This window comes from Macrobrachium nipponense, chromosome 7 (assembly GCF_015104395.2).
Source record: "Macrobrachium nipponense isolate FS-2020 chromosome 7, ASM1510439v2, whole genome shotgun sequence".
NCBI classification, from domain to species: domain Eukaryota; kingdom Metazoa; phylum Arthropoda; class Malacostraca; order Decapoda; family Palaemonidae; genus Macrobrachium; species Macrobrachium nipponense.
This window is the reverse complement of record NC_061109.1, coordinates 116,750,089-116,764,941: the sequence shown is the minus strand read 5'-3', so window position 1 is coordinate 116,764,941 and position 14,853 is coordinate 116,750,089. Positions and strand designations below refer to the sequence as shown.

The window sequence follows — 14,853 nt, the reverse complement described above, 5'->3', positions numbered from 1 at the left end:
TAACAGTGAGATTGGTGACAGCAGAGGTGGAAGGCGACCGCCGGTAGTCAATCCTGCAGGTGTAAATTCCTCCGTCATCCGAGCGGAGGGGCTCCAGGATTAGGCTGGGCGGTACTGCCAGCGCCGAGAAATAGGCTCTGTTGCCGAAGGTGTGCAAATCGGCCCACCTCTTTCCGCTGCTGAAGTCGCCCGTCCTTGCGTCATAGCTGCAAAAGTATTAAAAGGTTACATATATTTATGTGTACAGTATCATAACAAAAATGTAAAACGAAAAAATCCAGTATAAAGAGGACTCCGTCGAAAACCACAGATCATATTACGGGAAACACTTCAAGATATAACGCGGTATCAGAATGAATAAGCAAGTATGTTTTTTCATAACCGAATTCTTTCGTACTGGAATAGGTACCTTGATATGCGTTGCAGGTCCACTACATAACATTTTAACAATGAAGGCTATTCACCATAGAAGAGACAGAAGGGATAAGTCTTTCTTATCAAAAGGGAACTCCACATGGTGTTACACTAGTAGCGAACAATAGGAAGAGAAAGTACAAGGAAGATTAGTTTTCCACAAAAATCTGGTCTTAAAAACCAGTTCTATCACCTCGGGAAGAAGAAGAACTCGCACGGAGAAGAAAGCTATGTATAGTAGTAATCTGAGTATTATTACTTGCTACGAAGCCCTTCCTTTAATGGGTATAAATTCCGAAGAATACATTATGACAAGAGGCCGACTCTCTCTCTCTCTCTCTCTCTCTCTCTCTCTCTCTCTCTCTCTCTCGCAACTTTGTCGATTCACATTGAGCTTGTGCAATTACGGATTAACGTTTTATCGCGGTGATCTTTTATTTTTTAGTTTTTGAGAATTTTACGTCTGTGTGTTTGAAAACTAACAAGAGCCTAAGTCTTGCACTCCTGTCCGTAGTTGGTCTTATAGTAAAAACATGGTGAATAAGGATTTGTTTAGTTTTCTTGTTTGGGTTAGTTTTGAGTAGACAGTTTAACTAAATAAGTATTATGGTACTTCTCAAGTTGCTAATTGTTGAGGAAGTTAACGGTATTGGTTAACGTGCCTTTCAAAACGTGTGTTTGTGTGTGTGTGTGAAGGTTTGGATAAAAGGTTTGATTAAACCAGTTTTACCTTCACTCATCTATTCATCTTGTGCACAAACAGAAGTAAATCAGGTAGTCATGTTATAAGGTAATTCTGTGTTGCCCACTTTCTTTGTCATCTATAATTCAGATCATATACATTTGCATTTCGAGTGAGGATCCAACTGTGGCCCCCAAAAAACGTTGTGGTTCAGTGGTTATTCATGGGAAGCATTGCCTTAGCCATTCTGAAATAACGACAAGCTTGCAAACTACGTGCCTTAATAGTAAGTCATTCCGAAAAAAGGGAAGTGATTGATTGAGACATTTTCAGTATAACCTTCCATATTTGAAAATCGTACAAGAACTGTATTGTTTTCTGGATGCTGGACTTCTTTCATTCCAGTAAGCTCCCCATACCTTTAATCCTACACTTTCTATGTCTTCTCTATATGTGGGCTTATGAGGGTAAGAAAGGGAAACAGAAATGGTAAGTGATAGGATTAGCAAATAAGAGTTTAGTGAGGGTAAAAAAATAAAAAATAAGAATGATGTGTACTTGCATGTCATAGGAGACAATCATGTGTAGGCAAACACACGGATGAATAGGGAAGTCTAGAAGATATCAAAAGTGAAAGTGATTTTGATAGGCGAGGGTTGTAAACAACTTTAAAGACAGTAAAAGTGGTTCTGCAGAATAGTAAAGGTTTATTGACCAAATGGATGCCATGATAGAAGATACCAATGGAGAGCATGTTCTGTAAAGTGAAAGACTATAGCTCAGTGGAAAGAGTATCTTGTCTGGTATGTTGAATGTGGAGGATAGAGGGAAGGATGAGCTGAATGATGTAAGAGTGGATAGGGTTAATATAAGGTTGAAGCTCTCTGTGGATATGTCTACTAAGGACATAAGAAGGGCAGTTAAAAAGTTGAATAATGGAAAACACAAGGCGTTAAGGGAGTATAAGTGAGGTGCTTGTGATACAGAGGTCAGATTATGATGGAGTTGTTGACGAAGGTTTTAAAATGTGTAGGGACTAGGGAAAGGTTTCAAAGGGACGGATAAGGGGAACAGTTGCTCTCTTCTACAAAGGTAAGTCATAGAGGGAACTAAGAATTGTAAGTGTATATTACTTATTATACCAGAGAAAGTAAATCATATTACTTAGATTGGGAAGTTAATATAGGTGATATAAGAACTGATAAAGGAAGAATAGTGCGCATTTAGACAAGGAAGTGGGTGTGTGGATCAAATATGCGTTATGAAAACGTGCGAGAAGGTTGAAAGTAGAGGGAAAATGCTGGAAAGCTGTATGTGGGTGCATGGACCCACATCAAGCCTTTAATAGAACTGATAGAGAGGAATTGCGGATTAGCAATGGCATTTAAGCATGTTGTAGAATATGGATATTTGAGAGTGACTGGTTTTTGTGTAAATGTGGGTCTAAGGCAAGAGTATTGTCTCCTTGGTTGGTCAGTTTCTTTATGGATGGATTGATGTATGAAATCAGAGAAAGTTGTGAGATAAGAATTTTGTTATTAATGGAGTATGAAATTTTATAAGTTTGCAGATGATGCTGGGCGGATTGGAGACAGTCAGGAAGAAAACTGCAGAAATCCCTAACAGAGTTTGAGAGAGTTTACAAAAGAATTCTGTTAAGGGTGAACGAGAACAAGAGTAATTTAAAGGTAAATGGAAACCAGGAAGATACAGCACTGATTGTTTGTAAGAATGGTAGACGAGTGAGAGTAGCTCATATACATAAGTGTTTGAGAGTTAAGTATAAGGAGTGATCGTAGGATGAGAGAGAGGGTGAATCACAGGTAAGATGGATCAAGTAAGATAATGTGGGAGGTCAGAACATTGCCTTTCAAAGAAAAGGTAAAATCTAAGAAGGGAGTGTTGAGCTATCTCTTTTAAGGAAGAGGAGTGTCTGTCATGGTTAAAGTGAAAGAAAATAGGTTGAGATTTGATAGGGTGAGAAATCTGGAGATGCGTAGAAAAATGATAGAAAGGTTATTATAAGTGAAAGGGTGTATTAGAATATTTTGAGATGGTTTGGTCATATGGAAAGAATGACCGAGGGTAGGTTTGTAAAAAGTGTATAATTCAGAAGGGGTATGGGGGAGGGCCAGGTATTGTGAAATATTTTTGTTAAAATAAAGGAACTTTATATCCTTTCTGAAGGATGTAACTTCATAGTTATTGGAAGAACAATTCGTGCCAGTTATGGGCGAATGATGACCCTTCGTGGGTTCAAACTGAAACCGACCGTTAAAGTATGAATGTGAGTGTGTGTGTGTATATATATATATATATATATATATATATATATATATATATATATATATATATATATATATATATATATATATACATATATATATATATATATATATATATATATAATATATATATATATATATATATATATATATATATATATATATATATATATATATATATATATGTATAATGCTTATTATCCTTCTTGGCCATACTATTCCCTTCCCAAAGAAATATTGAGCACTGAAAATAAGACGAATTAAGGGGCAAAGTTTGAGAAGTCTTGCTATGAAGAAAGTCGTACTTTACCCATTTAAAGTTCGGGATATTTTCCATGCATAATTACATTTTTTGCAGTTACCTTAATGGACGGTTCACATGTTTATAAAAATCAAATTGTGTAAGAGAAAAAGCACGGTTTAATCAAGATCACCGCAGTATTCTGGAGATTAACAGTTGACCTAGTAATGTGGTTCTTTACTTATGAACACGCAAGGTGAATAAGTTTTTGACATTTTGTTTTTGTCTTGAAGTCTGGATTAAACTGAAATAGTTCCCATAGATATCTAGCTTTTCCTGAGTAATTTTTCTTGTGTTTCCTAAGTAACTATTGTATAAAGCCAAGTATTTCCCTTAATGCAGTAACGAAGACTTGTCTGTCTCCTTCCATGGTGAAAATAGATAATTTGTGTAGCTGATAAATATTATCAGCGTTCTTGCACATAGATCTTCGGGAGAAAAAGATGAAGAGAAACTCTACACCCGGACTTAAGAGATCCTCTTTCATATTTCCCCGAATTGAAGCAGGACTGCTAATGGCTCATGGCATATGTCCGTTTTACAGTTCTATCACGTCTCTGCTCTGAATCTACTTAGAAGGAATAGCAGAGCATAAATACTCGTCTACATAAGCTATCCGCTCGTATTCTGTTATTTCCCGCCCTTCCTCCACCGTCATTTCGTAGATTTCGTAGACCGAGGACGCGTAAATCAAGGCATTTCCCTTCATTTCCTTTTCTGTGATGGAGACATCATCTAAATAGCGGACAGGTTTCCGAAGGAGCGTCGGGATGAGAATAACCGCAATAGGGTCATCATCTCCCTTAACGAAGGAAAGCGCCGGGGTGGAGAGGACTCGGGGATTCTCAGAATACTCAACCTGTCATTCGAGTAACGTATGCGGAGTAATTCTATGTAATTACTATGGGCATTTACATAAAGATGAAGGAGGCTATTAGACTAACGAGGGATAACTAGGGCTAACGAGGCAACACGTGGTTGTAGTTGAACGTAAAAACGTCCCTTTGGGAATTTAGGGCGAGTATCAAGACATATTTATGCAAGGGCCATAGGCAGCTTTCAAGCAGTGAGTAAAACACCCTATATCAGGCCACAAGTAACCACTCGTCACTGACTTAGTAAACTAAGAAAATATTGCATGTAGAGCTTTAAGAGTCGCTTGTAATATAAACAAACAATTTTGTTCTAAGACAAGACTATTTTCTCCTCAGAAATTCTACTTTTTTCTGTTAAGGACGGCGGAAGTCTCTGTTACCAAGCCGTACAAGATTGGGCAGTATGTGCTTGCGCGTGCGCGAGAGTCGAGGGTGATTGTTCACGGTCATTGATGAATTATATTTCAGTCTGATATTGTAACTTATTCAGAATGAAAGGTAATAAAAGCCCAAATAATAATAATTTTTTCGTGCTGCATACGCACGTGCATACGTATTTTCACATGCGTGCTTAGTACACAATAATCTGCTAGTATTTTGGGACGAATTTGTCAGTCTCATGCCCTTCTTGGCGGCGGCCCACTGCTATCGAATGATATTCGGATACATACTAATTCACTGGGTAAGTTCAACAAAATACAATGTTGTCGCAGTGATTTTGACAGAAAATTAAAAGAGTTATATTATGCTATCTAGGAGAAAGTCTATGAGTATGAAAGTGATTGCAATGGTTAACTGAGTATTTTTCTCTCGTTAATAACGATTGATCATAACTACAGAAGGTAATGGCGTGTTTAACGAGGTCCATGTGTTAAAATACGAAGTATTTCAACAAGGTCCTTGTGCTAAAACATGAGTTATTTTAACAAGATCCATGTGTTAAAGCTTGGATTATTTTAACAAGGTCCATGTGTAAAAATATGGATTTTTTAACAAGGTCCATTTGTTAAAACATAAATTATTTTAATAAGGTCCATGTGTTAAAACGTGGATTATTTTAACAAGGGCCATGTGTCAAAACGCGGATTATTTTAGCAAGGTCCATTTGTTAAAACATGAATTATTTTAACAAGCATTTTGACAAGGTGCATATTTTAAAACGGAATTTAACAACGTCCACGTGTTAAAACATGGATTATTTTAACAAGGACCATGTATTAAAGCATGAATTATTTTAACAAAGTCCATGTGTTAAAATATGAATTATTTAACAATGCCCATATGTTAAAACATGAATTAATTTAACAAGCATTTTGACAAGGTGCATGTGTTAAAACATGGATTATTTTAGCAAGGACAAAATTATTAAAACGTGAATTATTTTAACAAGGTCCATGTGTTAAAACATGAATCATTTTAACAAGGTCCATGTGTTAAAACACGAATTATTTTAGCAATGTCCGTATGTTAAAACTGGATGATTGTGATGGTTCTCACCTGTAAACGGGCGTCGTGTTACTCGAGAGGTACCACAGGACCAAGACAGGATAGTCGTTCGGTTCCTTGAGTTTTGGTTCGCATGGAAGCTCCACCCTTCCTCCCGCGACGCCCCACACCTCCACTTCACCTGTGGGAAAACAAGAAGATCATGGCGACGATCCAGTGAATGAACAGGACGAAGGGTTGCTTTGAAGTCTTAATGAAGACACCGTGATGACTGGTTGCTTGTCATCTTGTTTTCTCGGGAGGAAATCGTTGGAATGCGTGTCACTAACGCTGTAGAATCCATAGACCCTCCTCTTTCTTTCTCTCTTGCTCGTTCTGTCTACCTTTTGTGTGTGTGTTAGGATAGTCATTAATAACTGGTACATGTTGAATTCATATTAGAATCACCAAAGATACAAACGTAATACAGAGTACAGTGATAGTACTGTCAGTAACTTTGAAACAATGCTGCTCTTTATCTCAAAGTAAAAGTCAAAGTGATCTCTTATGTTGCCTTGAAAATTATATGTAGATTGCATTGCATATTTCTTTTATATGTAATTGGAAATAAGGAAAATGTCGTTCACAGCTGCTTTATTAGATTGTCACTTTTGTTGATAGCGTCGTCAGTCTCGTATGCGACATCCCGCTCCTTTCCATTTATATTCCATATTCATTTAAATCCATTTACAATGGAGAACACAGTTGACAGGTCGTCGAGGCTTTGAAGTTCACGAACTCATTTTTTGTACCCTATAAAAATCGGGAAAAATGTCTCGCAGGTCGGAAAACTATGAAAAATGCTGCAAGAAGGAAAGAGAGCTTAATTGCGTAATATTTTGCAGCCAAGTTAAAGAAAAAATTTAGATTTCAGTCAGTATAGTGTGTGTGTGTGTGTGTGTGTGTGTCTCAAATGAGTACTACGACTACTACTGCTGCATGATAAAAAAATAAGTACTTGAAATGCTCCTACTTCTGCTTTTGCTTTCAAGATGGTGAAGTAATCCAATAACTCCACACGCTTTCTTGATTTACATGTAAGCATACTAAAACTTGAGCTACTAGATAGATGGCAGTTGCAAGTCCTAGATGCACCTGAGGTGAACTAAAGTAGACTGCATGAACAAGTGACTGAACAGTAATTTATCATTTGGTTTCCGCTTGATCGCCCAGTTTTTTTATTTTGTTTTTTTTATTTATTTTTTTTTGGGGGGGAAGGGGGGAGTTTCTGCAGTGACACGTGTCAACTTAAGGGCTTTTAGTTCACCCCATCTATTTTGTTTTTTGAAAGTTTAGAATATCTTTAATGTCCGAGTCTAAAAATGATAACACCCTGACAATACTTTCATCTTGATTATAGAATTATACGTAATAGCAAGATTTGTAAATGTACATTTCTATCTTACCAAAGTTTCCATGTTGTATAAATTAATTGATACAAATATATGTAAATCCTGCATCTTTTGTATTGTCGACGAAGATTTTTAGATTAAAAAATGCATTTGATTTTATCGCTTTCTCAAAAATTTAATGTCTTTAAAATATTGCCACGCTTTCAATGTTGAGACTACGAAAGAACTCAGGCAAGACATTCCAGTAAAAAAAAAGAAAGTCAGGCTACCAGTTTCATTTCTCGACTTATAATTAACAATTAATTGGCCAGAGTAATACTTATAGCAATTAAGTGCCCAGAGTAATACTTAAGGGTGGAAGGGAAAAAGAATTACAATGCTTATAATTATCATATGTGGAGCATGTGGGAAAGTGGCACAAAGAGTTTCTAACGATATCCCCGTCAGGGACAGGGTAATTGGGATCGGCTCCAAGGTCATGCGAACTCGTAGGAAAAAAATTTATGTCTGCGTGGAACGCAGGATCCCTTGACAACTACCAAAGTAAAGGCTATCAACGTCTTGCGTAAGACCCGTCCCCTGTAGTGGGTGGGTTGGGGGGGGGGGGGTTTAGTGTCATCAATGCAACTCTTACGGTGCACGATAATCATTACTTGAGGTTCTTTGCAGCGTCCCTTCGACTCCTAGCTGCAACTCCTTTCATTCTTTTTAGTGTATCTCCGTTCGTAGTCCCTTTCTTCCATCTTACTCTTTACCCTTTCCTAACAATTGATTCACAGTGCAACTGCGATGTTTTCCTCCAGTTACACTTTTCCAACCTTTTTATTGTCAATAACCTTTTTACTGTCAATTTCCGTGTCATTGCTGAATGACCTCATAGGTCCCAACGCTTGGCCTTTGACCTAAATTCTACATTCTAATTATTCTCTTGAGTAAAGCAGTGACAGACCGCGTGGCGATCACAGTACACTAAAGTCTGTAGTAAATTATGAACACTACCACTTCCGAGATGCGTAAGAAAGAGGATGTTGGTAAAACTAAAAAAGCAGTTTCATTTAAATTTTCAAATCGTTATTGAAGTGACATGAAGGTAGCGCATTAATTGCCTGCTCTTGGCACAGCTTATCTCCCAGCAGTCAGCAATTATATGAACGACACATTCAGCGTAAACAGAGGGATAATATTTATGTGTCGGTAGTGAAGACAGTTTGTTGCATTTGTATAGCAAGACATTATACGCGTGCGCCGGAGACATTATTATTTTTTATATATATATATGTATTTTTATATAGCTATTATATATAGTTATATATATGTATATAGATATATATATATATATATATATAGATATATATATATATATATATATATATATATATCAATTCAAGCTACAAATGTCCTTTAATATCTAAATTCACTTTACCTTCGTACATATATGAAAATATATCATTGGGAGGTAAAGTGAATTTAGATATTAAAGGACATTTGTAGCTTGAATTGATATATAAATGGATCACGGTTCGATGTGTGTATAATTATTCATATATATATATATATATATATATATATATATATATATATATATATATATATATAAACTGTGGTTTACATTCACACACATACATATATATATATATATATATATATATATATATATATATATATATATATATATAATATATAATAATGTCTCTCCGGCGCACGCGTATAATGTCTTGCTAAACACATGCAACAAAAATATAATCCCTGCATATATATAATAACATAATACATATTATACACCAGGGTGTCCATAAATCCCAGTACAATAAAGAATCAGTTCGTAATGGCATGGTACCGGCGACTCTACGGACACTATGTATATATATACATATCATCTATATATATATATAATATATATATATATAAATATATATATATGTCTCTCCGGCGCACGCGTATAATTTTAAGGTAAACTTTTTGGTTTTGTTATGCTCCTCCCTCCTTTGTTTGTCACCTGTCGTTCAGTCATTAGAGTCCAATTGTTTTTATTATTTTTTAAGAACCTATCGATCTCGAGAGTCGAGATCGTAATATTGTGGCGACCGTGACCAGAGGATATAGAAAGAGGATATATATATATACATATATATATATATATATATATATATATATATATAGATATATATAAGATATATATCCTCTTAAGTAGGGAATATTCTAACAACAAGCAAGACAAAAGAAATGGACGTGGGCAGGGCATATAATGACAATGTCAGCTGATAGGTGGACAAAAAGAATAACAGAATGGGTTTCCTAGAAATTGCAAACGAAGCAAGGGAAGGAAGAGAAGACGATGGATTGACGAGCTAAGAAAATTTGCGGGTATAGAATGGCATAGAAAGATCATAAACAAAAGGTAATGGAAGGACATGTCTGAGGCCTTTGTCCTGCAGTGGACCGACGACGGCTGATAATGATGATACATATATATATGTATTAATGCATTGCATGGTGAATTCTCTCCCATCAAACTTCCTTCAAAAATATTTTTAAGTTTCATCCCAAATCCCCATGATTCATAAACCAGCTTTCAATATCAGGTAAATTTAGTCGACATGATTACGGTATATCAATGTTTTAAACCTTTTCACAGGATCAGCATTGATGAGTACAATTTGTAATAATGATTTCATTACCTGCATCGGAAGTTTTGTTTGATAAAATATATACATTGTTTTTTTTCTTTATAAGAATTCACTTTCTTTTCCAAAGAATTGGGGGAATTTAAATTCAATCCCATTTTTTTTTACTCGGCTTCAAGAAACTGAGGTGACATACACTCGGAGAAACAGGAATAAAACTTGATTTACAATTCTACCCTTGGGGAGGGTGAGAAAGGACAGGTATCGATTGCTTTGTTGTTGTTGTTGTTGTTGTGGTGGTGGTGGTAGTGATGGTGGTGGTGGTGAGATTAACCAACCACATGGTTGTCGAGGGCATTTGCTCCAAGAAAATCCTGGAAAAAGGATTCTGTGAAAAGGATCGTCTCCCTGAAGTTTCCTAAATAATTTGCGATTCAGGGAGAGTTAGCCACAGTTAGAAATACAGTAAAGAAAGATTTTTTCCAGTAACTAGCTGAGCAGTATTTGTTAACGTTAATACTATTGAATGATGACAGTTTTGAAATAAACTGGAAAAGTTCATGTATACAAAGGAAATTAAAAATATGAAAAATTATCATGATGGGGGTAGAGGGCTAACTAGTCCCCAGCCAATTGCCAGAAGAAAGCTTTCCCAATTGAGGCTTGCCAAAGGATGTTTGTGGAAATAATGATGCCTTTTGGCCATCTCCATCTCCAGCCTCTTTTTGATGAGAGAGAGAAGGTGGAATCCGAGTTAATCTTACGCATAGCTTCCATCAAGAGGACATCGATCCTCGGGCATTACCCATCTAAGCCTTAGAAACCAGCAAGGGGGAAGATTCTAAGCGCTACGGATACCTATAATAGGCTCGCTAGGTATTAATTCATAGGCTTTATTGAAGGCTCGTGTTATGGTATCGAAAGGGAGGCCATTAACCATTGAACACGTGTTAGGGCTTAGGAACTGCAGAGGCGAAGGATGGGAAGTGTAGGTGGTAAGGTGGTTTGAATGTAAAGGTAGAAGACACGGAAAGAGATAACGTGGTTGTAGGCATGGCGTTCCTGGATTAAATGGGAATGAACCTTTGGGAAATGTATTAGAAGGGGGCTTGGTGGTAGAAATACACGGTTATGTGAAAACGTGGCTGTTAATGTAATTATATATATCTATAATTATGATAAGAAGGAAGTGATAAGAGCATATGAGTAGAAAATGTAAAGTCACGGGGTCCATAGGACAATGGAGAGTGCTTGTGCTCGAGGAGTTGGAAGAGGCAATAAAAACACTGAAGTGATGGGATAATAGCTAGAAGGGATAACAACAGTTATTGGTGAGATCATATAGAGGTACTGAAGAGGATGGATATGGTATTCAAGAATAGAATGAGAATAAAGACGACAGATAATGAAAATAGTGGGGAGAAGGTGTACAAAGGGTAAGTGATTGTTGTACAGGGAGTAAATGCAGAGAGAAAGGTAGATGTCAGAAAAAAGTTGCAATTAAAGAGGTACTGTCAGAAGTGAATGCAGTTCTGGATCGAAGGAGTGAGTATTTTTAAAGTTTATTGAAAGTAGTAGATAAGAAAAAGTCAGAACTGAATGGAACAAGCGTGGAAAGTTTGTGTACGGCATTTCAGGAAAGAAAGAAATGGGTGAGAGGAATCGTTATTTTACTATACAAAAGTAAAGGTGAAATGGGTGGCAGTAAGAACTTTAAGGTCATAAAAGTGCGTCGTATACCATGGAAGCTTTGGGGTAATATTTTGATAAAAAAAAAAAACAGATGACAGAGATTGGCGGAAGATTGGTGAAAATGTAGAGTAAGATAAAGAAGGTCTTTGAATCAAATAGCTACATGTTATGAACTGCTTATATTTGAAGTGTGACAGTAAAGGTGAAAACTATATGTGGCATACATGTACCTAGGTAAAGCTTTGTGACTGAATTGACAGGGAGTATTTTGGGTATGGAAAGTATATTGTAAGATTTTTTATAATAAAAGCTAAAAGCTAAGCGTGTGTTTAAGAATATACAAGTTAGATGAGAGAGTGACTGGTTTGATGTAAAAGTTATCCTGAAGTTATGGTGCTATGCCTCGGACTGTGTATATATATATATATATATATATATATATATATATATATATATATATATATATATATATATATATACACACACACACACACACACACACATATATATATATATATATATATATATATATATATATTATGGATGGGTCTGTGTAAGAAGTCAGATAAAGGACCGATGTTATATGAAAGTATTTTCCGTGACTGGAGTGTGGAATGGTTGATGACAGCGATAAAAGTTAGGCTAATTAAGCAGGCACTATTGATGGAGCAATGTGTGTTAATATGGTTGTTGGGAATGTGAATGTGGAGGTGGTTGATTGGTATTGGGGATATTGGCAGGATGAACCAGAATTGAATTTCAAAATAGATGAAGCAAGGAAGGAGTCTGTATGCAAAAGATCAGGAATAACCTCATAGGTCTCAGAGCTTGGCCTTATGCCTAAATTCCATACTGGTATGTAAATATATATATAAAAAATGTGTGTGCAAAAGTCCTTCAGTTGCTACTCTGAGGATCGTACTCGCATCAGCTTATCAGATTTGCAGAGAAGTCTTATAAGGGTGAATATTTTTGAAACGTGTCAATCTCATTCACGCTGACTGAACTTGGGTCATGTGGTAATAATCTTTTTTTTTTTTACTTTGTTCTTTCATGTGACCGGAAAATCACCTGGAATCCTGGATAATATTCATTAGCTACTTGCTTTTCTCTTACTCGGGGAGTAAGCCGACAACCTACTGTGTTGTTGTTGTTGTTAGTGGTGGTGGGTAGGAAAGGTCTATGGAAGAGCCTAAAAAAAGGTCTGAAAAGATACAGGAATTTTAGGATAGGATACTTATGATTTATTTATTAGAGTGAAAATGTAAAAACTTAATAATGTGGAAATGACCAATCTGCTTTTTTTCTGCGACTTACATATTTATCCTCTTCCAAGCTTTGGAAGAGGATAAATATAGATGATCATCTTTCAATAGCAGGGTATGCTGCTTCTTTTTTGTGAAACCCCTCTTTATTTCTTTGTTATTTCAAAGGTTCCCGGGATGCCGTTTCCATCGGGTTTTACACACACATACACACACACACACATCTACACAATTTCAAGGACGTCTCATCATATATCATCCTTTGCATCGAGGTAATTTACGATTCTTTATGATCCTGTTTTACATTGAATACAAACTTTAGTCTCTGTATTTACTGCTTTCAGAGAGGTGAATATTCAGTACTCCCTCCGCTGTGGCTCTGACTGTTCATTTTTCACCAGAGACCTTTTGAGAGATGTGTTAAGAGTATGCGTGTTCAAGTGGGGAAGGTGGCAAAGAGAAACGTTCTTCGCATGACTTTCGGTTTTTTTTTCTTTCTTTTTTTTGCGCGGACGGGTATGAATCGATAATAGAGATTGCTTGCATTACGTGCTTTTCAGAGGTAGTGGGTTATATTTTTAATTATTTGCTTGAAACTTGCTTGAGTTCTTACAACATGTGCAGTTTCACATTTTTATATGATTGAAATAGTCGTATAAAAATCTTAAGTGTTTTGGACTTTAATAACAGGTGTAATATTCACGAAATATTTGTGCAAAAAACACAGGCAAAAATGGAAAACTTAAACATACAAGTACAATGAGCTCACACTAAGTAACATAAGCTACAAAGAGAATAAGTGATTTGACTCCTACTGCGAAGTGAAAACAAGAACATGAGACTTACTAACGACTCTCGAGGTTATGATGATTCCATAAAGGCATAATGCGTTTTGCTACTCATCTCTCCTCATAGAATATGGATGATTGCCGCCGTGTGTCGATGAGATCAAGAGAGAAGTATGGTGGGGGGTGGAGAGGGGGGGGGAGCACGTTGACTGCTATGACGAAATAATTATGGTAACGAATGGAGATAATGACGATGAGCTGTGAAGTGCCTTTTTTTTCAGTAAGCCGCTGATGGAGCCCTAGTAATTTAAAAACGCTTTTTATTCTCTTTTTTCAGTAATACCAGTTTCATTTACTGATCATTTGTATGCCAGATTCCCTCTGTTTGCGTTTAATTAAGGAAATTCTCTCTCTCTCTCTCTCTCTCTCTCTCTCTCTCTCTCTCTCTCTCTCTCATAGCAAATGAACATTATCACAGTGTGTCATCTCCATTTATTATTTCTTGTGGCTAAACTGACGTTTAGTTGCTTGACTCTAGTCTGTCCTCTCAACGTAAAGGTTAAAAATAAGAACACACGAACAAGCACATGCAGGTAGGTTGCAGACGACACACACTTAAGCAAACACATGCGTCTATGTGAATGCCAGAATACTCCTGAGCAAAGCCGAGTTTTTATTTTTCTCTTTCTAGGCACATAACAAATAATTCACATTTCCCGATCGGTCCAGTGAGTGTCTTTTCATGGATGATTGAAATCTTCCATTCGAGAGCGTAAATTGCTAATGGCTCTTAGGAATTGGAAATTCCCCGAGAGTTAAATGCTTTTGGAAGGGTGGCAGCCGAACTCTCTATATCACGATATCCACCAGGCGATTGAAGGTTAGGTAGCTTGCAGGCAAACCACGCTTCCCTGTTAGATAGGCAACCTCCCAGTTAAACCAGTAAAGTACGGCCCGATGAAAGTATACAGTATAATAATAATAATAATAATAATAATAATAATAATAATAATAATAATAATAATAATAGTAATAATAATAATAATAATAATAATAATAATAGCACTAGCCACTAAAATGTTGAAGAAAT

The 14,853-nt window shown here is 36.4% G+C and overlaps 1 protein-coding gene and 1 long non-coding RNA gene across 2 annotated transcripts in view; one reads left to right on the top strand and one right to left on the bottom strand.

The window, feature by feature from the left end:
• The window catches only part of LOC135217692 (protein turtle-like), a 49,085-nt gene that overhangs the window by 14,462 nt on the left and 19,770 nt on the right, over nucleotides 1-14,853 (bottom strand). The window contains exons 2-3 of the mRNA XM_064253669.1: nucleotides 6,055-6,184; nucleotides 1-206 (exon numbers count right to left, since the gene is read on the bottom strand). The exon at nucleotides 1-206 is cut by the window's left edge and continues 3 nt beyond it. Of these exons, the coding sequence (XP_064109739.1) occupies nucleotides 1-206; nucleotides 6,055-6,184 (336 nt within the window). The remainder of the gene's footprint in view (nucleotides 207-6,054; nucleotides 6,185-14,853) is intronic.
• Nucleotides 1-14,853, top strand: part of LOC135217693 (uncharacterized) — a 46,886-nt gene that overhangs the window by 30,490 nt on the left and 1,543 nt on the right. The gene's annotated exons all lie outside the window — the stretch shown is intronic.